Source organism: Leucopleurus acutus (genome assembly GCF_964270905.1).
Source record: "Leucopleurus acutus genome assembly, chromosome: 10".
In the NCBI taxonomy this organism is placed as follows: domain Eukaryota; kingdom Metazoa; phylum Chordata; class Mammalia; order Artiodactyla; family Delphinidae; genus Leucopleurus; species Leucopleurus acutus.
Genome location: NC_139153.1, coordinates 46,906,626 through 46,931,840, shown reverse-complemented (window position 1 = coordinate 46,931,840; position 25,215 = coordinate 46,906,626). Strand labels below are relative to the sequence as shown.

General features: G+C 44.2%; 1 protein-coding gene across 1 annotated transcript in view; it reads left to right on the top strand.

Annotated features, from left to right (window-relative positions):
* ANO10 (anoctamin 10) overlaps positions 1–25,215 on the top strand; it is a 220,005-nt gene that overhangs the window by 156,957 nt on the left and 37,833 nt on the right. Inside the window, exon 12 of the mRNA XM_082849149.1 lies at positions 5,942–6,058. Within this exon, the coding sequence (XP_082705275.1) occupies positions 5,942–6,058 (117 nt within the window). The remainder of the gene's footprint in view (positions 1–5,941; positions 6,059–25,215) is intronic.

The following is a 25,215-nucleotide window of genomic DNA, read 5'->3' as shown; positions in this document are numbered from 1 at the left end:
AGTCAGTCTGTTACAAGGTGGCATGAGAAAGGGCTTCCTATGGCCCCAGCTTTTCTGAAGGTAGTTCTTTAATGCGTTCACTTTGGTGCTGACTCCCTGCCCCAATCCTTTCCTTCTGTGGGGTTGAATCTGACATCTTCTTCTGAGGCTCCTTTGGGAGGACCTGCCTGTGTCTCAGGAGACTTGAGCAGCACTTTCCACTCCATAAGTTCTATATTCAGAAGTTCTGGAAAATTCTCTCGTTTTCCAGTCTTGTTCTTTTTAGACTATATTTCTGTCATTTCAGGGGACCCTGGGGAGGTAGAAGAAGTACATGTGCCTGCTTGATCTACCATCTTAAAATGAAAATCCCTGATTATTTTTTTCCTTAAGAGCCTAATTCCATAATTTTTTTCAATCTCAGCTTCATTCATCATTTCTTATTAATCGGTACTTCACATTTAGTTTGTCCGATAATCAGCAGAGGATGCTTTTCTGAAGGCCTTTTCTTTCATTCAGTGAGCTCTGAATGGAAAGGGGTAATGTGGCAGACCTACCACTGTAGAAATCAAATTAACTTTTCAGAATTCCATGAATTCAACTCTAATTTGCATATTCTATTTCAGAAGAGACAGGGTTGGGGACACAGTGCTACAAACACAGCTGCTACTGTTGATCATATCATGAATTTTCTAGTTTTTTAAAATAAAAGGGTTCCTCTCACTCTCTGTGCACCTGGCACGAGACTCCCAAGAGTCTGACAGCCGTGCAGTGACCACAGGTGAGCGACACAGTGATCGTGGAGTGGGCAGTACTTTACCGCTGGCACCAGAAAACATGTAGCTTCTGAGTGTCAGTTCTCTCTGGTCCCGTTCTTTTTTTTTCCCTTTCCCAACCAAGACACCCTATAATCATTACCTGAACTATATTGTCATGGGTAGCCAACCTCTTTGTATTTATTAGTTTAAAAATTCTGCCCATCTCCCCACCCCACCCCTCACTGTTTCTCTTCTCCTTTACTTTGTTTAGGATAAATTTTGTGAGTTTCACTCTAAAGGAAGATCGTTGGTGAAGAATCACAATCGTGGCCCATAAAATGTCTTCTCTTTTCATAAAGAGGCTATGAAAAGCCAACCCAGCTCTTCATTTTGAGTGTGTTTTTCTTCAAATCTGAGCAGATTTGTATTTTATCTTAGGCTTTCTCTTATTTATGAAAACAAGTAAAAATAGCTAAAATTCTTTTCACAATTTTTTTCCTCTGTTCAGTTAGTGTAAAGTAGTTCCCAGCCTTGAAACAGATTTTCTGTATGAAAAATATAAACGAGATTTTAAAAATTAATCTTTTGAAGCACGGTGCTATAAATGTTATTTAGGTTTCTAGGCTAGACTACAAAAGCTTATTTAAATCCATCATGATGCTCAACTTGAATTCTGGATCCTGGGTACAAGAACCCGCTAAGAAGAAAGAGGGGGGGTAATGTATCCCTTCCTGATCATTCAGACAATGTTGGTTCCTCTCTGCTTCTCTTTACCCCTCTTCCTTGAAGCTGCTACCCTGTGTTGCCTCCCCGCCCCACCCCCAAGGTCTCAAGGTTATCGGGGAGGGGGAGGACAGAGAGAGAGTGTTTGCTAACGCCAGCTAATTAATTAACAGGTATCTGTGAATAGTGATGCTTCTTAACGCTGCCAGAATAGTTTCCCTTTTTAAAGATGGTGTGTGTTACGCCGCATAAACCTAAAATTGGTGAAACTTCTGAGAGTGTAGCAGAGTGGGGGGAAAAAATCAGTGTGACGAGGTTTTGATAGGTAAGGTGGGCGAAGGCCACCACTGAAGCTGTCTGGCCCTGCATCCTTGTGCTCAGTCATTTGCAGAACGTGTGATTGCTTTTGCCAGCTTCTTGGACTCCCGATTAAAAGCCAGACTGTCTGAGCTGCAGGTTGTTTGGTCTGGGTCTGTTTACTGGGCATGTGGGCAGTGGTGGCCAGGTGGGTTAGGAGCCTGGCAGGGCTGCGTTCTCTTTCACATAAGTGTTTTTTACCCCGTACAAAAGTAATGCATGTCTGTTAAAGGCTAAGGATAAAGAGGTTGCCCGAAGTGCTACCATCCAAACAAAATTTCATTGTGAAGATGTTGATATTTCTTCCAATCTAGTTAAGAAAGTTGGCATTTTTATTTTGTTCTCTGAGACGCTTTTTTCTTTCTGCTGAAGATTACGATTATCTGTTTTGAGGAAAGGATATTTAATGATGATTTGCGATTAGCTCTGTGAAAGAAAAGTGAGAACGCGATGTGTAATTCCCACCTCTCCTTCCTCATTTTTAAGTATTGAATTGCATATTCTAAGCAATAAATGTGTTTTAAAATTCTTAAGTCTCAAATTAGTGCCCTCAAATGCTTCTGTCCCTCGTGGTCAGCTCTCTCTCCTCGACAGGGACCACACCAGACCCCCTGTTTATGGCTAAGCCCCTGCCTGGCCCAGCAGCCTGGCTCTGTGCCGTGGAACTTCTTCCAGGAGCTTCACCTGTGTCCATTCTCTTGGTTCCATCCCCAAAGCATCTCAACATGTTTAGGACTTATACCTTTAAAGAACAAACACCTGGCCAGCACAGGTCTCTGTCCAGGTGCCCCCTCGTCCCTCACCCCTCCTTTGCAGGAAGCCTCTCTGAACCCTGTGGTCGGCACCTCCCTCCTCCAGCCTTGCCTGCCAGTCCCTTCCCAGCCCACTGAGTCCTGCTTCTGCGACCACTCAGCCGAAGCCACTCCCACCAGGGTCACCAGAGGCCTCCGGGTGGATAAACCTATATGTTCCCCCTCAGGCTTCATGTACTTGACCCTCCGACACCCTCCTTGACTGGCTTCTTTCTCTCCCCTTTGCTTCTGAAACTCCAGAACCTCCTAGATTTCTGCCAGTTGCCGCCTGCTGCTTATCAGGCTTCTTGCTGGCCCCTCTCCCTCGCTCGTCATGCATGTTTCGGTTCCCCCACTTCCATCCTCTGCCATCGTCTTGCCATCTCGTCTTTCCTCTGTCTCACCACACAGCCTTGCAAATCTCGTCCACTCCCATGGCTTTATCTGCCACTTACACACATACAGCAGTGACCCAAATCTCTGCCTCCTTGCCTCCGCTACCGTACTGCGTGCTGGACGTGTCCACGTAGACACTCCACAGACATCTGAAAATCCACAGCCCGCGCAGACCCCTTCTCCCCTCTGGCCTGCCCCCCGTCCTGTGCGTATCAGTTCAGTGCGTGAGTCATGGCGTCTGGCGAGTCTGCTGCTAACGAGCCCTCCAGTCACTCCTGGAGCTTCAGCCCCACTGCTCTAACGCACACTCAGGTCACCCTGCTCACTTGCCTGCACTTCCACACTCGTCTACGCCCCTTGCCACAGACAGAGAAATCTGATTGAGTCATTCCTGTGTACATGCTTTCAGCGCCTCCTCTGCTGCCTGTGTGCCCGGGCTCCTGGTTGCCTCTGCAGCCCCTCCCTTTTCAGCCCCCATCCCTTTGGCCGTTTGCCCTCTCTCTGGAAGCATTTCAGCCCCCTCTCCTTGCCTGGCTAACTCCTTCTCATCCATCATGTCTCTGTTCAAACTTATTTCTTCGGGAAGCCCTCTCTGACCTGCTGGTCCAAGCGCTCGTGGTCTCATGTGTGTACCCTGCCAGTAACACTCCCGCGTGGCGTTGTGATGGCCTGTCCTTACCCATCTCCCCAGCTAGACTGTGCACCAGGACATCAGCCCTTTCGCTGCAGTGGCCAGCACAGCAGTCACGAATGGAGCGATGGACACAGGGCTACTGCCCTGCTGGCTTCTGGTGGCGTGGGAACCAGTGACGAGTGCCGGCTCTGCAGCTTGCGGGGCTCTTCAAGGAGCGTGACCCTGGGGTTGTTACGTGGGACGTGAAAAGCTTGAAATAAGCAGGTCTACTAGGAACTTTTTTGCAAATGTAGTTCCAAAGAAAATGATTTCTCTCCATATGGGCTTTTAAAAGCATTTATTATAGAATATTTGGGGGGAAGTAAAGCATAGAGAACCACTCCTAAAAGCTCGTTGCTGCATAAGTGTTTTAACCATGTTAAAATGACTTCCTGTTTTAACTAAAACTGTCTGATGAATACCAACGTTTTTTCAATTCAAGAGAGCTTTATGAACATTTCCTATGGAAACTATGAGCACCGAGGTCTGTGGCAGCCTTGCCCAGTCACCCAGTAGCCAGTCCTGGTTCCCAAAGAAGAGTTGACACATCTTACAGGTCCCCTGTAAGGGAAGTGCTTGACAGGGTCTCCTTTCTCAGTAATTCCTCCCGAGACTCCAGAGAAGAGAAAATGGGGACAGATTTGCTAAGAGAGATGGGATGGGGCCAGTGACCGGGTCACGGTGGGGCTCTGGCAACTTGAGGACACACAGTTTCTGAAAAATACGGATTTCTTTCCATTCACTAATTTGTTTATTTCTTGTCTAACAATTCTACTGAAGAGGTTAAGTCTTATATAAAGTGATATCTCAGTGCTCCAGTGGAATGAAATAATGACACAGTATAGCTCTTTCTAAATTATTCATTTGTTCTTTGTTGATTATCTCCAGGTTCCTGTTAATTCAGTTCACTTAGTTCAGAATTATAACACATGATGTCATCTGTTTTCTCTTCTTGTTTTCACACTGTAGACACCTAATCAGTATCTTCCAGTGCCTGACTGCCCATCCCTGGTCCGCTCCAGATCTCCTGCTAATACCAGGCAGTGCCTGGCCTTCCCTGGGGTTCTGCCGGTTTTCAAGTTTTTGTATTGAATTATTGCTTGTTCCGGCACGATGTTGATTTCCTTCATTATTTCATGCTTCTCCCAGGAGATGTCCACATGTTATTTATCCTTTATCCCCCTTTTGAAAATATCACAGTAAGGAATTCACTTATTTTTTTTCAGCTGTCTTCCTTTTCTGTCAATAATTCAGTGCAACATTTCTTACAGCCTGTTCCATCTCCTTCACTGATTTTCTTAATGCCTTTTAATTATTTCCTACCTTTAAAATGTATTATCCAGCCTTTAATATTTAGTAATTCATGCTGTCATCAAAGAGGCAACTTTAAGGATCATTCAGCTTCCTGTGGGTCTTGATCCTGGGTCACAGGATGGAGGCAGAATCAGAGAAGCATCGAGTCGAGGCTGTGCATCTGAGGAGCAGGCTTGCCAGGGGAAGCAGTCCTGTTGGCTTATTTCTGCAGAGAAAGGAGCATAATTATAAACCTCATATTATTATGTTAGAAAACCTCTGTATGGTGTTGGTGTAGAAGGGAAATAAAATAGCCAGGTTCTAAGTTTCCCATGTTATAAAGGATACATTTTACATAATATAAAGGATACACTCTCCATTTCTGTATGCATTTCTGCCTCACAATATGTGGAGTCCGCAACACAAGGTAGCACATTACAGTCGATCAACTCATCAATATTTATTGATTGTCATTTCATGAAAGAAACTGCACCAGACACTACTGGGGATGCAGAGGATACAAGGCACCAAAAGGCACATGCACGTTCCACGTAACTCAGCCTGAACTACAGCACAGGGGAGGATGTTGTTACACAAAGAGCAGCGTTTGGCTCTGCACACGTTGCACACTGAATACATTGGGGATTAAGACATGCATTAAAAAAAAGCATTTGGTGGGAGACTTCTCAGAATAAACTTTATTTTTCACTGAGAGTAGCATATGGTATCATTTTAAGGGAATAACTGATTTTAAAAGAATAAAGCAAAGTAAGTCCATAATTCTTGAATGGGCCACAGTGGGATGGATTAAATATAACTCATGGACCTGGTTGATCTGTGATACATCCCAGGCCAGTAATTAGAAGTGACCCAAGATTAACGAGAAGGATCGCGGTGTTGAGGTGCTAATTTGTCTCCTCGCCCACACGGTCTAACGTGTCCCTGTAACGTGTGCTCTTTCGTGTTTTCAGCACGCACTCCTGGCTTTGAAGTTCATCCTTGCATTTGCCATACCTGATAAGCCGCGGCATATCCAGATGAAACTGGCCAGGTTGGAATTTGAGTCTTTGGAGGCGCTCAAGCAGCAGGTAAGGGCAACTGTCCTGAAAATAAAAATGTATTTCTTTAGCAAATGCCAGGAAACATAAGTCAGAGAACTCACTCTCAGCTTTTACCTCAGCCTTGAAGTTACCAGTTTAAATAAGTATAGAAGATTCCAGTTTTTAAATTTTTACTCATTTATCTTATTTTTGGCTGCGTTGGGTCTTCGTTGCTGTACGCGGGCTTTTCTCGAATTGCGGCGAGCGGGGCCTACTCTTCGTTGCAGTGCGCGGGCTTCTCATTGCGGTGGCTTCTCTTGTTGTGGAGCGCAGGTTCTAGGCGCGCATGCTTCAGTAGTTGTGGCACGTGGGCTCAGTAGTTGTTTCTCATGGGCTCTAGAGCACAGGCTTAGTAGTTGTGGCTCACAGGCTTAGGTGCTCCGCAGCATGTGGGATCTTCCCACACCAGGGCTCGGACCTGTGTCCCCTGCATTGGCAGGCGGATTCTTAACCACTGTGCCACCAGGGAAGTCCCTCAGTTGTGTTTATTTTTTTTTAATTTTTATTTCATATTGGAGTATAGTTGATTTACAATGTTGTTTGTTTTAGGTGTACAGCAACCCGATTCAGTTACACATATCCATATATCTATTCTTTTTCAGATTCTTTTCCCATTTAGGTTATTACAGAATATTGAGCAGAGTTCTCTGTGCTATACAGTAGGTCCTTGTTGGTTATGTATTTTAAATATAGTAGTGTGTATATGTCAATCCCCAAACTCCCAATTTATCCCTCCGCCTACCTTTCCCCTTTGGTAACCATAAATTTGTTTTCTAAATCTGTGAGTCTGTTTCTGTTTTGTAAATAAGTTCATTTGTATCATTTTATTTTTTTGGATTCTGCATATAAGTGAGATCATATCTTTGTCTTTCTCTGACTTACTTGACTTAGTATGATAATCTCCAGGTCCATGCATGTTGCTGCAAATGGCATTATTTAATTCTTTTAATTGCTGAGTGATAGTCCATTGTATATATGGACCACATCTTCTTTATCCATTCATCTTTCAATGGACATTTTGGTTGTTTCCATGTTTTGGCTATTGTAAATAGTGCTGCTATGAACACAGGGGTGTGTGTATCTTTTTAAAAAATTAATTAATTAATTAATTTTTGGCTGCATTAGGTCTTTGTTGCTGCGCCTGGGCTTTCTTTAGTTGTGGCGAGCGGGTGCTACTCTTCGTTGTGGTGCACAGGCTTCTCATTGCGGTGGCTGCTCTTGTTGCGGAGCACGGGCTCTAGGCGCGCGGGCTCAGTAGTTGTGGCACACAGGCTTAGTTGCTCTGCAGCATGTGGGATCTTCCTGGACCAGGGCTTGAACCCGTGCCCCCTGCATTGGCAGGCGGATTCTTAACCACTGCGCCACCAGGGAAGCCCCTGTTTATAGGCTTTTTGCTGATGGCCATTCTGACCGGTATGAGGTGATATCTCGTTGTAGTTTTGATTTGCATTTCTCTGATAATTAGCGATGTTGAGCATCTTTTCATGTGTCTCTTGGCCATCTGTATGTCTTCTTTGGAGAAATGTCTATTTAGGTCTTCTGCCCATTTTTTGATTGGGTTGTTTGTCTTTTTAGAGAAGATTCCAGTTTAGGATGGCATAACAAAACCAAATTCCTAATAATATGAGCAACAAATAGGTTTAAAGAACTAAACTAAGCAAAACAAAAATATTCAAGCAATGTTAAATGAAGACTAGAGCTGGCATTCAGCAAAAGAACCAGACAGAGATTTCCAAGAATCTCCCTGGGGCAGGTCCACAGTTCCCAAGTCTACCTTCTACAGAAACATTAGGGGAGGAGAAGTGAGGAATTGGAATCCTGAATAATATCTCACAGAGCACGAGAGAGAACGGGAAAGTGTGGGCAGAAGCAGCAAAAAATGCCGTGGAGGTAGAATCCTCTTCCTGATGATTTACACATTATACCAAAGGATCCCCCCCCACCCCTGCCCCCAAAAGGAAGAGAGAATTTAAAAAGCCATGCTGGAGCTCACCGTTTTGGTGATTTTCTACCTGTAACAGAACGGGAGTCGGGAGACAAAAGATCCCTAGATGCCCAGAGCTGGTCATCTGCGGTCATACATAGGAATGTAACAAATGAGAAAATCAATAAGGCAGAGTCATCTGAGGGGACAAGCTCTGGGTCCAGGACCTCTCTGACCCACGCAGTCCCGTATGCTTCCAAACCACCTTTTACAGGAATTCTTCCTTTTATATTCGGGGAATTGGGAGAAAAAAAAACCTTGAAGAGGACCCACTCAAGCCAACCTTCTGATAGAAGCCAGGGCTTCAAGGGTGGTGCTCCAGATAGGGGAACCCCACACTGGGGCAGAACCTGACCCTGATTAGGTGGGGTGAGCCCAGCAGAATAAGACTTGTGATCAGAGTACAGAGAAGAGGGAGAACCCCGGGTCCACCGCGTTGGCTGTTCTGATGTTTGTCACAGTGGGTGAGGAGACTGAATTAGCTGTGTTTCCTAACTGTAGGGCCTGTGGGCTCTGGGCCTGTGGGCTCACCAGTGTGTTTGTCTCTTAGATGGAAATGCAGCGTCATGCTCAGTAGTGAAACACCAGCAACATTCACAACAGTGTCAGGAGACCCATTATCACTACTGACGTTTAGCATGGTTCTGGAGGCGTAATCAATGTAGTTACACAAGAGGAAGAGATAAGTTCAAGGAACCCGGAAGAGGCAACGTTATCGTTACTTGAAGATTATAAGATTATGTGTTTAAAAGTCACAAGATAAATTCTTACAACAACAGGAAAATTTGAAAAGAAGCAGGTTGTAAAGTTTGTCTAAAATCATGTTTCCTTTCAAAAAAATAGTAACCAGCTTGAGAATATTATTGAGAGAAAAGTCCCATTTACAGAAGAAACCAAAATAAAATCTGTAGGTGGTAATTTATGAAAACTATGTGGATAATCAATGTGAAGAATATTTTTTAAACTCTACTGGGATCAAAAGATTCAATCTTGTGAAAATGTAATGCCAAGTCAATTATATAGGAATAAACATTTGAGAATAGCAAGGAAACTTCTGAAAAAGAAGGAAAATGAGGCCTCTAGCTCTGCCGTATTAAAGTGTATTTTGAATAATTCAATCGTCATGGCAATTAAGTCCATTTTGAATGCGGGGAGAAACGGACAGGTCAGTGGAATAGATCAGAGATTCCATAAATGGACCCAAATAAAAATAGGACTTTATGGTAAAAGTGACGTTTTATGTCAGTAGGAAAAAAGAAAGATTGTTTGTTACATGGTTTGATGATGACAAACAGTTGTTTGGGAAAATTATTACACTTGATTCGACCTCATTTCTTATGTACCTCTCTCCCCTCCACCCAACAAAGTTCAGATGGTTGAGAAATTTAAACGTAAAAAACTTAAACCACAAAAGGTCTATTAAAAAGCATGGGTACTTCTTCCAGTGGGAAATGCCTTTCTAATCAGGACACAAATCCCCGAATTTATAAAGGAAAATATTGATACAGTAAGATACAAGAAAATTTTAAACTTCTGTACCACAGAAAAAAAAAGGAAATTGAAAAGATAAATTGGACAAACTGGGGAAATAATGTGCTCAGCTCTCACTTGGAGGAGAGGGCAGAGAGGTAGGACGGACGGGGAGGTTCCAAACAGTCTAACGTTCCTTAGACTCTGCGAGGAACACAGACTGTTATGAGGGCCTCAATGTTGAGATTCTCAGCTTAGATGAGTCCTCTTTCCTGAACATAACCGCCTGAGCGCGCTCGGGCGTCCTGCTGGTCCCTCCTGGCTGTCCGTGGCCACACCTCCTCACCTCTCACAAGGATCCTTCTTCCACATTGCAGAAGGAAGCCACACCTCTCACCATTTGGAACCCTACCATGTGCCTTGTCCCCAGAGTTACCCCCCCAACCAAGTAACAGAACCTTTCAAAATGGAGGTGTCGGGCTAAGCTGCATTCGATAAAGACACCCCAATCTCCTGCCCTCCATCCCCTTAAGAAATGCATTTCCAAAATATAGCTAGAAATTTATGTTCAATGTTTATCAAAATGTATACTCTGTTTATATAATTATTATCATTTATGCACCAGTAATAATTGTAATGATCAGTCAGTCCAGAAGAAGATTTTAAATACCTATCGTGACACTTCTGGTCATAGGGAATTTTAAAGGCTTCTTAAGTTTCAATTTTGAGCATCTAATGATTGCAGCAAAGTATTAGAAAGAGATTGATGAAGACTTTCAAGCAAAACAAAAATTTATTAAGTTAAGATTCTTTGGGAGAAGTGGAAAGAAAATATTACTTCAAAGAAGAAAAAGAAGGAAAACCAAAATTTTTACTATTAATTCAGAGCATTCATGTATCTTTTGAATGGGTGATGGTGGATATCACGTCACTATAATGTTTAGCATTTCTTGGATATCTTTAAAAGAGTGACCTCATAGTTTATTTTTAAGTGTCAATATTTACAGTATGCTAGAAAATATATTTTTGCAACTATTTAATTTATGATGAAAATTTTAGATGTCAACTTAAAATCGTGTGGGAGGGCATTTGGCGTCCAGAAATTTTAAGGGTTATGTAAGCAAAAAAAATTGTTTTTAATTGAACAGCATTGTCTCTGGAAGAGCTTTGGTAAATCAGGTTTCTCCACTGATTACATTTCTAGTGAGGTTTTAGAGATTGGGGCAGGCTGGCCACGTACACACCTTCGCTCCAGGTCAAGGCAAGATCTTGCTTCATGTTAGGAAAGCTTTCCTCTCCTCTCACTCAGGATTTCACCCTGCCATGTATTTGTCTAAAAAGCAAAGGGTCTTTCTCGATGTTGGATATGACTAACGTGTCTCTTGTTACTAAACACATTTACCTGAAAGTCCTACTTCAGAGCCATCATGTTTGCTTTGGAGGGGCTGGTGGATATTAGTGTTTACTATGCATGTGACTAAATAACCTCCCAAGGCATCTCAGCTCCTAGATTCCCGTATCTTCAGATACACCCCACCTGACAGTAAAGCAAAGTCCAAGGTCGACGACAAGTTTTGTTGACGGTCATCTTCACTGGGAAATGAAACATTAACCAAAATTCTATCTTACAGTATATAAAAAGAAAAAAAATCTAAGTGATCTTAAGTCTCTTTGGGGTGTTTTCTCCTGAGGACGTAGATGTGATTCTCTGATTGACATCCCCTTCTAAGAAAACGTGATTTTGGTGTCGATTTTGCTGTTAAGGTTCTGGTGGGACAGAGATGTCCAATACGTGTCCACTCAGTATATTTATCAAATGCCTCCATAGAAGGGTGTTCCTGGCTTGTGCTAATAAGTGACTTAAATTTGGGCACGTGCAGCTCCAGTGTCTCAGATCCATCAAGTAGGCAGGAGGCCATGATGAGTACTTGTGGTTTCCTAGGGCCTTGACTGCAAACCCAGGAAAAGCTTTCCTCTCCCCACCTACCGCCACTGCTTGTTTTTGTTAAAATTACAATCTGAGAATAAAAGGTCCAGAGTAAAACCTGGACAGAAGGTCTTCTTTTGCTCACTCTCTCCTGCGGGCCCAGGGCTTTGCTGCATGGTTGACACTGCTGCCCGGGCCACCCAAGTTCATGCTGCTGCCAGTCGGAGACAAAGATTTGCTTCACATTTCCTCTTTAGTCTCACTGTTCAGAGGTCCTGAAAAGTCTGAAAGGTCCTAGGTATGGAAGGTCACCCACTCTGTGCTTTTCAAAAACGCAAATTCACTGGCGTGTCTTCAGTTTACTTGCTCAACTAGTGTCATTTCTAGGATATAGAATTTTTTCTTTGCTTTTTATTTTATTGTTTTTTAACTCTGACATTTAACTATCTGCTTCGTAAACCAGTGGAGCCTCACCTCACGGGGCTATTCCCATGGACCAAAGGCAGAGAGAGCTTCTGCCACGTCTTCTGGTCAGTTGTGGACCGTGATCAAAAATGGAGTCACGGAAAACATATTTAAGAATAGATCCCATGAATGCCTAGCCTGTCCCCAGACGCTTTCACTGGTAGGTGACTAGAAATTGACGACAAGCTTGTCAATAGAAATGATTACTCATGAATAATTACTGTATTATGTTCAATTTGTCTTTGAATTGCTACCTTTCAACTCAGTTCCCATTTTATGGGCAGAATGTGATTGGGAAATGTAAGTCATTGGACAGTTCTTAAATCAGGCTGTGCATCTTGAAAGTAGAACTTGCAAAAAATGCATGAGGCCGGGCCACACACCATGAAGACTGGTCCCCTGAAACTCCAGTGGAGCCCAGATACCTACATTTTCAAAACTCCTCCCATTGCTCCACAGCCCTTCCCTCAACCCCTACCTCCCAGCAGAGACGGATCCCAAGCGCCGTCAGGCAAGCAAGTTCTGGGCCAAGTCCTGCCACAGGGAATGAGTTGGGTAGTGTCTTTGCACCTCAGCTTTTTTGTTTCATAAAATGAAGGTCAGTGGGAAGGGCCAGAAATGCACGTGTTTGACCCAGCACCCAAGTGATCCCAATGCAGGAGCCGTGGAGCCCACTGGGGGAAGTGCTCTGTGGTCCTGGCTATTCCTCCAGCTCATGGCAGGGAGGGGGCCGTGGTGAGTGTGGGAACGAACATGGAGAGGAAGGGTACCCAGGGCAGTTATTTTTTCAGTGTCAGATGGGAAACTGTGGCATTTCTAAATATATAAGCAAATGAGATATACTTGAAGGTGAGAGGCGAACTGGGGAAAATAAAATTGTTTGCTTTGCAAAGGGCATCTTCAAATGATTAGACTTCAGTTAGCGAGACCTTTACAGAGAATTCTAGACAGTAAATATCATCCTAGTGATGCCCTTTTATTTCTTTGCAAATTGATGTATTCAGCTCTCAGTAGTTTTAAGATCCAGTTAAAAATAGAAAGGAGTCTTATCCAGGTACCATTTGCTCCCTGGATGGCCTGGAGCACAAGGACACAACATCTTCAGTACAGCCATACCTCTGGGCAGCCAGCCCTCTCGGGAGCCAAGCACCCACAGAGGCCAGGGAGCTGGTCCAGATGGAGCCTTTGAGAAGGAGAACAGCCTCAGAAGTCAGTTGAAAGAACAGATAAGGACTCTAAGAAGACACCACATCGCGAATTATGGCCCTCAAGGGCTTCCAATCAAACGTGAGACCCTTGACCAGCAAGCCCGTTGGGCCAGCCTACATTATGTAATGTCTTTGTTTGCTAGGGTTAAGTGTATTTAAACTATTTCCAACATTTCCCAAGAGCTTCTGAAGCTTTCTCTCCCTGCCTATTTGTGCTATCAAGTTATGGTAGCTAGATACGCATTTTTAATGGAAAGTTAGGAGTTTCACAACATAGAATGAGGATGCTGAAGTATTTGACCTTTCAATATGTAATCACATGTTGATCTGCCAACTTGTAGTTCGGAATGCCATCTTGAATCCAGATAAAGAATTGGCTTCTGAGAAAGCCAGTGGCAGGCAGTGCCGGAGCCTCGGTCCTTGGGGAGGGGATGGTTCATTTCCCAGGGCCTCCAGTCAGCCCCCGCCTAGTAAGCTCAAAGTAAAGGTAAACTGAAGTCCACAGTGTTGCCAGAGTTCAAGTGGCCCCTCTAAGCTGGCGTCTCCCTCTCTCCTGTGTCGGGAGTTTGTCTCACAGCCCTATGCAGCTTCAGGGCAAGTGGCTTGACCCTCCTGTTTCATAATCTCCCCAAACAGTCGTAGCACACATGGGCAGAGTGAGGCTGCAGTGACACAGCATAAGACACGCAGTGTGAAACAGGGCAGCGGCGGGGAGATGAGTTTGGTGCTGGAGGAGGAGGACCACCTCAGGCTTGAGTGCCCTGCATCACTGGGCAAACCAGGAGGGAATTCTGGGATAAAATGGTACCATAAAACCAGATGGGATGGCAAATCAGAATTGCACCTTTGCAGCAGTCCTACCTGTTTTCATGACCCGAACACAGCCGGGCAGTAATGATGACAGGGGCGGTAACAGATGGCACGCAGTGGGAGGGCACGTGAGCCAGGCACCATTCTAAGCCTTCCGCGTGGGCTGTGACTCCTAACAGCAGTTCTCGGAGGTGGGGTCTATTAGCCATTTATTTGCACTTGATTTTTCACACAGTAGATTTCTCTCTAATTCATAAATGATAACTGTCTTCAAAGTGATTAATGCACCAACAAATACTGGCTCCTGTGCACCTCCTGAGTCCCTTCTGCTGTCACTTCTTTTTTTTTTTTTTAACATCTTTATTGGAGTATAGTTGCTTTACAGCGTTGTGTTAGTTTCTGCCGTATAAAAGAGTGAATCAGCCGTATGTGTACATATATCCCTGTATCCTCTCCCTCTTGCGTCTCCCTCCCTATCCCACCCCTCTAGGTGGTCACAAAGCACCGAGCTGATCTCCCTGTGCTATGCGGCTACTTCCCACTAGCTATCTATTTTACATCTGGTAGTGTAGATATGTCCATGCCACTCTCTCACGTCGTCCCAGCTTACCCTTCCCCCTCCCCGTCTGCTGTCACTTCTCCCTTACTTTTGGGTCTAGCAGGATTGCACTGCTCATGGATCCCCCAAGCACCCCTGCTGTAGCGTAACCCTGACCACCCAGACACCTCTTCTCCACCGTCAGTGGCATAGACCCTCCCTCCTCGGGAGAGCGGCCCTCTGCTGTGTGACAGAGGGTCCTGGTGCCCATTTCTGTGTATCCGCCCCTCTGCCCTTGGCCAGGTGATGCCTTCCTCACCCCTGCATCTCCTCACCCAGCACAGGGCCTGATGCCCAGTCGACTCTGACTAAATCTCCACTTAATCAAACTGAGTTTGTTGACGCATACATAGTTCAGAAGCTAATATATTAAGTAAATGACAAATGATGTCCTTGGACAAAAAAAGAGGAATCTTAAAATAGGTACTCGGGCAAAAATGGAAACAGTTAGGTCATATTCCTTTCTGGGATCACTAGGGAAGAGAATGCATTCTGAGGAATTACATATGAGCACTTTAGAAGGACTCTATACGTAGCCTTGATGAAGCACGAATCCTATTTTTTTTTTTTAAAGACTGTGATTGATATCAGTAAAAGAGGGTGGCTCCCAAAAGACCATAAAATAACCCCAAATCAAGCCAGATAGAATTCTAAAGTAGTTTGTACTTTGCACAGATTCAGACTCTGGAACAATCCTGTCCTTAACCACTGTTGGTTAGGGTTTTCTTTTCTCTGCGTCTTTTGTTTTCACTAGAGAAAAAATGATTTAAGGTTCACGGAGGCATCCAGACGTTAAAGTAAGATGCTTCACTAAAAGCTCTAGAAAGCCTCTGATCATTTTTGTCTCCCTAGTAAACAATCTGTATAAATTGCTACTTTTCTCATTCCCCTGGCCTTCTAGGCAAAATTTAAAATTTGTATAAGACATGGCCAAATTAGAACCAGATTCATTTTCACCTGTGGAAATTCCTGAAAAGGACATGAAACAGAATAAAGTGTAGCATTCTCCTAGTCACCATAGGAGTAGATGAGAAACAGTGTGGGCAGAAGGGGCCTGGGAGCAGAGATCTATTCCACAGAGAAGGACCTCAGGTTCACTGTATGGTGGAAGGGATGCCCTGTGCTTTGGACCATGTATACATATGTCATTAAAATATGTCTGTATTTGTAAAGAAAAAAATTCACCCTATAATAAATTATTCTAGAGATTTCAGAACGCTTAAGGCTATATGTTTAAGAAGAAAAGAAAGATACATTCTGGTAAGTTATTCAAAGTTCTAAGAGTTCCAATCTCAGATTCTGTACTAGATTAGTAATTACATTGCCTTGAGGGCTGATGTGTGTGAGAGCAGGTCTTCCTTCTCCAGGTAAGTGCGTGAGCTGTTAGTTATGCATCTATTTAACTTTTTTTTAATATATATACCAAATGTTCTGAGATATTAAAAGACTATATTTTTGGCTTCATCAAGATCAAAGATGTTTGTCTGTGACTACAGACTAGAAGCATCTTAGAGACAGGATTACTCCAGACACAGAATTCATATTTGTTGAATGAATGAACTTGTCAAATGAATGAGTCAGTAATTAGATGATGGGTCACAGCCCCATCCCCTTGTGCCTTTTTCTGTTATTAAATTCTAGTCCTTTGGCTTTGAAGTTGTCCTCTGTGTGTTAGATTTGAGATTGAGGAAACCATCATTGAGTACTTACAGTGTGGCTTTTTTTAAATTACTTTCATTTTTAATTACTAGTAAATTGTTAAAATGGAAAACCTCTTTTTAAGTATAATAAATAATATTCATTTCCGTGGATTTCCAATGCTACAGAATCTCAAGGATATGATTAAATATTACTGTGTCATGTAATGAATGTAAACCTAAGAGATTGGGCTGAAAATATAGTGATTGATAGACTAGGAAATTTAGCCTTTAATGTAAATCCCTAAGAACAGCACATATAGTGATTGGCTTCTTTCTCCTAAGAACAGAATGCAGAAAGCAAGAAATGTTTAGATTTAAGAACTTTTTGAAATACTGTTTTCCATTGATAATGGCTCTAAGAACATAAGTCGTAAATTCTACTGAATTCATAATAAGTCAAAATTAAAACACAGGTATTAAAATTCAGCAACAGATACTGAGTACATGCTATGATCAAAGCACAAAAATCGGAAGTATCAGAAATTCCCGTCATTCATATAATTGTCAAATGGTAGAGTTGAAAAGCTTTACAGAAAAGATCCTGTCCCAAACGCTGATTGTACAGACTAAGGAAAGGGTCATAACTGTGGGTGTTGGCTTCCAACATGGTCCCCAATGATCCCTGCCTCCTAGTGTTTACACCCTGTGGAGTCCCATCCCACCCTCTATCTTGGTTGGTCTGTGTAATCAACAGAGAACTGTAGAAGTGTGGCATGTCTCTTCTGAGGCTAGGTCATAAGAAAAACACTGTGGCTTCTGCCTTCTTCTCCCTCTTGGATCACTTGTTCTTGGGAAGTTAGCTGTCATGTCGTGAGGACACTCAGTGTTAGAGGGGGTCATCTGGAGGTCATGACTGCTGGTCGGCCCCAGAGATGGACATAGGCAAGCAAGGCTCCTTACCCCCTCCCCTGTCCTTGGGGTGTACGTTCCGCCCACCATGCCCACACTAGGAGCTCTTTCAAGGACGTAGCCCTGAAGGAGTGATTTCTTGTTGAGACCATCTTGCGCGTGGGACTGAACCCAGTTAAGGCCACTATATAAACTTTTAAGGTTCTGGTGGGCTGGTGCAGAGATCCACTTGTGTTACGGTCGCCCGAGACAAGTCTTTTATATAAGTCCCTTTGTTTATTAAAACTGCCCCCTACCAGTCTGGAGTCTCTTTCTTCAGTCTCTCCTTGCCCTCCACTTGAGGGTGCGTTTCGAATTTCACCTGAGGGACTCCTGAGATTGCAAACCAACACTCAAGCCACCAGTGGAGAGGCCCACGTGACTAGGAACATGAGCAGCCACCAACAGCCGCGTGAATGAACCATCTTGGAAGCAGATTCTCTAATCGAGGGGTTGGCAGACTTTTTCTGTAAAGAGTCAGATAGTAAATATTTTAGGCATGTAGGCCATAGAGTCTGTTTTGCAACTACTCAGGCCTGCTTCTTTGGATCTTTACCATTGCTGTGGTTGAGCCATCTTTGAGACTTACACTTCTTTATCCCTCTTTCCCCTGTAGACTTTAAAATCAGTCATTACTTAGAGAGGGAGCCTTGTTCAAAGATCTACAGAGTCCAGCCTCGATGTGGCCTGGGATGTAATACTACTTACATTTTACCTTCTTACTGAGCTTGGCTGTCAGCGGAGCACTAGCAAATCCGTTCTCTTAATGAATCCTAGCACAGCCTGGGAGGGTAGGCCTGGCAGGTTTCAGTCTAGCATGTTATAGATGAGGAATCGGAGAGTCAGCAAGTTTAAGTGATCAGACAAAATTCAGCTGGGTGCACAATCTGGCTTCCAGTCCAGTGTTCTTTCTTCCTGCCTCTCCCGTGCGTAAGGAGAGACAGGTAGAATTTGACTTCAGGTAAGATCAAGTCACTGTGTGAAAGTGCGCCGCACAGTGCTTGGCACATAGTAGGTTCTCAGTGAGTTTACCTTCCCTTTAAAATCCCTTTGAGGGCTTCCCTGGTGGCGCAGTGGTTGAGAGTCCGCCTGCCGATGCAGCGGACACGGGTTCGTGCCCCGGTCCGGGAAGATCCCGCATGCCGCGGAGCGGCTGGGCCCGTGAGCCATGGCCGCTGAGCCTGCGCGTCCGGAGCCTGTGCTCCGCAACGGGAGAGGCCGCAGCAGTGAGAGGCCCGCGTACCGCAAAAAAATAAATAAATAAAAATCCCTTTGAAATCGGAAATCACCCTGATGGGGTTTTAATTGGCAGGGTAAATAACTTACTGTGTTGGCTACATGAAATAGACACTTGAAGTAACTTGTCTTCTGATTTATTGCATTGATCCCCAACATGGTTCATGTGTTGGATTAAGAGAATGGGTCTAGCTTATTCTGTTCCTGCAGTTCCCTAGGATATCCATGAAATAAGATTTAGTGTTGGATTTCGAACATCTTATGCTTTCTGTACATTTAACCAGATGTCCTTGGTGATGACATTTACAAATGAGATAAAATTTTGTGAACAGGCGAAGAAAGTGGTAGGAGAGCAAAGAGCAGAATACCAGACCTGATAAAATGCAACTGAATGACGAAATTCAGTTCAACAGGACATCATCTTCTCTTTCCTGTTTCTTTTCAAAAATCTTTTTAATGTTGTGTTTTCCTATCCTAAACACGTGGTTGGGAGGAAATGAATTTTCCCCCCATAAATGTTTGAGTTTTAATTTCCTTCCTTCCCCCTCCTCCCTCCTTGTCTCCCCTCCTTCCTCCCTCTTCCTTCCTTCCTTCCTTCCTCCCTTCCTCCCTTCCTCCCTTCCTTTCTTTCTTTTTCTTTCTTTCATTCTTTTTCTTTCTTTCTTTCTTTCTTTCTTTTTCTTTTCTTTCTTCCTTCCTTCCTTCCTTTCTTTCTTTCTTTCTTTCATTCTTTTTCTTTTTCTTTTCTTTTCTTTCTTCCTTTCTCCCCCCTTCCTTCCTTCCTTCCTTTCTTGCTCTTTCTTTCTTTCTTTTTCTTTCTCTCTCTTTCTTTTTTCTTTCTTTCTTTCTTTCTTTCTTTTCTTCCTCCCTGCCTCCCTCCCTCCCTTCCTTCCTTCCTTCCTTCCTTCCTTTTCTTTCTTTCGACAGTCCTTTCAGATAGAGTCTACAAGCACTTGCTATCTGCCAGGTAACTTTGTTATCAGGGCTATAACTTTTAATTCTTCATCCCCGCCCCCCCCCCGCCCCCGACTCCAATTTGGAGAAAAAGATCTTTTATTCGTTATTTGGAAACTAAATGAATCTTAAGTTTCTCTCCAGGTCTTCGTTCAAGTTGCTTAAAGCAATGTCCACGTGGATAGATTTGCAGGCTCTTTTGTTTGAATTGTCTTGGGAAAAAAATGATAGGCATATTTTTAATTTGCAAGTCTGGTTTTAGTCACAGGCACTAGAGAAAATGAGCTGCCAGATGTCTGGGAAGCACAACTCCAACCCCGTCTACTTTCACATGTGATAAATATTGTTTTGGTTAGAGACAGAATAAATCCGGGTTGCTTTTTTTGACTTCTTGGACTAATGGGTTCACCCTTTTGTAAGGTATGTTGCAGAAAACCATTTGCAGAAACATCAATCTAGGTTATTTAAACTTTATTCAGGATAGCTGTGAACAAATCAGTTCTGAGAAAATGATGTATGATTAAACAATTACAGTCAGAACAATTCACTAAGGAATTGTCATTTTTACTGACAGTGTGTACCAAAACATTGACCTTAAATGAAGCATTTGGGACCTCTGAGGACATAAAATGTGCCAGGAGCAGGACGGGTGGCTTGCATGCCTTGGGTGTTAAGAGAACAGCTTTTGGAATCAGGTATACATGTCTCAGGAATCCCAGCTTTACCATTACTGAGTAACCCTGGGCAAGTTACCAAACCTCCCTGGGCCTCAGTTTGATCCTCTGTAAAATGGGCATAATGACAGGAACAAGCACATGGGGTGAGCAAGTAGAGGGAGGCCCAGGCCAGCACCTCTAAGTCTGTGGCTTTTCTACCATTTTCCACCATAGAGCAAACAGGTATAAATAAGAGAATTCTTAACTGAGTGCAACGCGGAAGTTCTTGACCCTTAGGAAATAAAATCCTCCTTTTTAAAATTCTATCTGTGGAGATCTTGCATAAGAGAAGTAACTACCTTCTTTGGAGATTTCCCTGCTTTCTGGCAATGAGCAGTCTCAGATCCCTCCCAGCCTTCTGATTCCTTAAAAATAGTTGCTATCCAGCTATATTTTAACCCCAAGCAGGTCATACTGAAATGCTAATCAACCAAAACTGATTTGGATTTTGCGTGAATTCTGGAAATGAAGAGTGCTGGCAGGTTACTGGACGGTGGCCTTCCTTCAGAAATTACAGTGGGGCTCTCCTTGAATGGTTCTTCTTGGGCTCACGCTTGAAAGGATAAGTCTTTGCTCTTTCCGTGGCAGAATTCACTGAGTAGTAGATGTGAAATAAATTAGAGCCTAGAGTTTGTAACAAGAATAATGATATTAGTTCAACATGATAGAAGTTGATAGAGCTCCAGGTATAGTATTCTGTAGAATCTTTGCGTGCATGTCAGTCGCTATTTTCCTTTCTTTTGCTTCCTCCTCTCCCACTCCCCATCTTCATCTCTTCTTTTTTCTTTTTTCTTTCTGTTTTCCAAGAAAGGAAAAGGGCGCAGTGCACAGAGTAGCCGTTCTCTGAATTTGATGTTGTCCACATACCCTCCTTGCAACCTTCGTTCTTCGTCCTTGTGTTACTGTTTGCATCCTCATTTTTTGGCTTCGTTTCCTTTTAGCAAATTATCCTGCTTTTCCTTCCATTTATCTTCTCATGTGCTCATGCATCCCTTTTTATTCTGCTGGCTCTATCTTCCAACCTTCAAAGCACTTGGTCTCACACCCTTTCCCGGGATGGCCACAGGCCCGGAGGTCTGTGCTGTCAGCTGGCCTTCCCGCTGGGGGAGCTCTCTGTTGAGCATCACGTCCCTCACAAAGCCTGGCCGCTCTGAATGGTGGGGGGGCGTGGGGTTGGGGGGCTTCAGAGCCCTTCCATCTCAGCTGCCAGCGGCCCACGCTGGCCAGGTGTGCTCGGTGAAGCCCTCCCAGTGCCTCCGATCCCCGCGGGGGCCAGGGGGACATAAGGCTACTTTCCTGGTAAGAGCAGGTGGGTTGAAAATGGATCTGATTCAGACCCTGCGGTCAGGGATGCAGCCCTACAGCCAGTTTAACTCACTGTTCTCTGAAGAAAATGGTCTGCCTCTGTCAATGATCATAAACGAATTCACTTTTAAATGTTGCCGCATTAGATGGCAAACAAGGAGCTTGTCTTTAATTGAACTGGAACCTAAAAGTACATGCATTCTACGGGGGAGAAAACTCTCTGCGCATCCTACCCTGTGACCTCTTTTATAGACAGAGATAGGCACAGAAAAGTAGAAAGCAGGATGAACGAGAAACAAAAAGTGGAGCATTTGAGAGCTCTACCAGAAGTTGCCTCCTGCCGTGTCTAGACTGTTGTAATCCCAAGTACAGGCCTTTTTTATGACTCTAGCATAGCAAAGATTTTGTTTGAGATCATAGTGCACATAATTTTCATTGTTCAAACAAGGCAGGGAATAAAGACAATTGTTTGCCTTGTGTATGGCTTCTTTCATTTGATCAGAAGAGAGGACTCTCACTGTGACTGAGAAGTGATGCCAGAAGGCCTCGCCATAGACACAAGCGGTCGATTGAGGAGGGCTGAGTGCCCTCCAGAGCTGGAACCGTGGGCTCCGAAGGGCTGGCTGGGAAGTGGGCTGGCGCCTGGGCCGCTGACTGTTCTCAGCCGCTATCGGCAGTCACGCCTGAAGCGGCAGAAACCACCAGGAGTCTGGGCTGCCATCTCTCGTGGCCTCCTTTCCACGTTCTCTTAAAACTCCCTGCTGCAGCATGTCTGATGTGCCACGTTACCCGCCACTCCTTAGGCTCCCTCAGATTCCTGTTCAAGCCATGTGTTCTTGGTTGGAGGGTGGATACGCGGTAATGAATTAGTATTGCTGTGTGAGGGCAGAGTGGGTTTGATTTTCATTCACGTTTGCTTGTGTGACCTGGTTGCTTTTCCATCCCTGGATTCAGGAATCTTCTTTAAGCCGTCAGTCATCAGCTTGTGGCAGCCCAGATAGCCCCGTTATTTGGACTTGTCAGTTTAAAATACACGCACATGGGAATTCCCTGGCGGTCCAGGGGTTAGGACTCTGCGCTCTCACTGCCAAGGGCACGGGTTCAGTCCCTGGTCAGGGAACTGAGATCCCACAGGCCGCTCAGTGCGGCCAAAGAAAAGAGCTCCACTCTTGCCAACGCCCTGGGCTTCTCACTTAATCTGCCTTCGCCTTCGTCGGGCACCTATTTGCATTCGGAGACTCAAAGTAATTAGTCCTCAGCTGGAAGACTGCTGCCAGAATCAGTGTGGTCTGCTTTTGAAGGGCTGTGCATAAAATGGGGAGGCAAGTTTCTCATACAGGAAAATTACCGGACAAGAAGGTAGTATGGCCCCAGAGTGGCCTGTGCGACCCTCTGATTCTTAATGTAGCATCCAGTAAATCCTGGATTAACGTCTTCGTCACACTGCATTTACGCCTTTCTGGCTTTCCGGAGCCAGCTCCCTTCCAGCATGACTACATGCAAGTGTAATAGCAAATCAAAACACTTATTGCTTAAGGCTGTAGACGTGATGGTTGAGGTAATAATTGGTTTTCAGTGCACACACCAAAAAAGTGTACATATACCGGCAATTTGCTGAAGAACCTTGTCATGCTGATGTTACAGAACGTTTTTTTACAGGGAAACCAGTAAGGAAGGTGTTAGCTTCTGTTTATCATATCAGAGAAGAGTTATTCTTCAGACTCCTTGGAATCATATTCTCCACCTGGAAACAGTCACAGAAAACATCTTTTTCACAAATATAGCCCTGTTGTACTCAAAGTACATTTTTTCATGCAACTAAACGCAGTGGGCTGGTGTAGATTTTTCTGCATGTTCAGTATTGGATGAGGCTAATAGGATGTAGTGGGCTTGGTAACGTTCCCATCTTGCTAGTTATATAAACGGGACCCTCATTGAAAAGGCACAGTGTGTTTCCTTATGGTTTTGAAAATAGTTTACTATGCTGCAGGCTTGGAATGTCTATTTTTTTTAAGAGAATATAAATGCAGAAGGACTCAGAATATTGCAGTCACAGAAGGTTCCATTATAATCTAGGTAATGAAATTCAAGTAGTATTGCCCTGCAGAATCAGATATGGGGCCAGCAAGAAAATGTTAATGTTTTAAAATACATTTTAAAATGACAGTAATAGGATATATTTAAAATTACTTAGGGGAAAAATCTTTTTGCAATAACTTCTTAGTAAAATACAGTTGAAAATCAAAACTTGAACAGCATTCTTTTTGTTTTACCTTTTTCTCAGCGTATGTTAAACCATGGAAGATTTTGTGAGGCAGGGAAAGGTTAGATAATCTCACAGAATGTAATACGTTTGATTGTTCATTTTCCAAAGCAAATAGTATGGTAGTATCCCAGCTTCTCATCTAACACAAATGAAGGACTCAAATCACTCTCTTTCTCCTTCCAATTTTTCTTCTTAAAGGATGGGTCTTCATGAGTAATAATGCTGTAATGCTCAAAAAAGAAAGAATAATATTCAAATGTAATGTAAAAAGTTGTAAAAAGTCAACCCCCCCTTAAAGACACTTAGCTTTGATAGTGCTTTTTCAGTCCAGTATTTTGTTAACATGACACTTACCCCGAGTGTGAGATGTGAATTAGGTGGGTTAGTTGGTTTTTGTCTGACTCATGGCTTAGTAATGTCACATGTGTATGTTTTTTGGGTTTTTTTCCGGTACGCGGGCCTCTCACTGTTGTGGCCTCTCCCGTCGCGGAGCACAGGCTCCGGACGCGCAGGCTCAGCGGCCATGGCTCGTGGGCCCAGCCGCTCCGCGGCATGTGGGATCTTCCCGGACCGGGGCACGAACCCGTGTCCCCTGCATCGGCAGGTGGACTCTCAACCACTGCGCCACCAGGGAAGCCCGTGTATGGTTTTTTGTTTGTAACTGTTTTTTTTATTGTATATTAAAATTGACTAGTAAAATCCATTCCAGCTCCCTGCAGTAATTAATTAAAAGTAACATGAAGGGCTTCCCTGGTGGTGCAGTGGTTGAGAGTCCGCCTGGCGATGCAGGGGACATGGGTTCGTGCCCCGGTCCGGGAAGATCCCACATGCCGCGGAGCGGCTGGGCCCGTGAGCCATGGCCGCTGAGCCTGCGCGTCCGGAGCCTGTGCTCCGCAGCGGGAGAGGCCACAACGGTGAGAGGCCCGCGTGTCGCGAGTAACATGAACTACATTTTATGTCTGGGGAAACAGGATTCTGAAAGATAGATGCTCAGGTACAGAGGAAGTAAGAATAGCCCTTCCTTTCTTCCTGATGGCCACGGCCCCAGAGTCCTTCATGTCCAGCCCTCTTCCATGAATGCCGGATATTTGGGCAGTAGTGGTGGTGATGTGCGTGTTTAAATCAACGTCACCAGATACTGTTGAATACGTCATAGTTAAGGTAACTTGAAAGCAAGAAAAGGCTGGTGTTGGACAGATACTATAACCAGTCAGGAAATATCTAGAGCTACAGAGCTCTTACCCCGCGATCTTGTATCTAGAATCCTCAGCCAGAAAGTAAAAGGGAAGAACCGGCAGGAAGGAGACCTAGTCCTCCTCCCAGGGAAGGGTGCCCAAGTGGGCCTGTTCAGGGAGTGAGCAGGGAGCAGTGTGGTTTGCCTCACTCAGCCAGCAGGTACTTCGTGCGTCTTTGCGCCTTAAGCAGGGCTGTGAGTCAAACACGGGGCAGTGTGAGAGGAGCAGATTTGGACCTGCTACGCAGTTGCTGAAATTGGGGGAGCTGGTTATAATTCTTTGCTTGCCAGACCCTTAAATTATACCTTGGGAGTCCTCAAAGGAGCAAGCACTTAGGTTGAAAGTCACACCGCCTTCAAAATCACCATGTGCGTTTCCGGTTT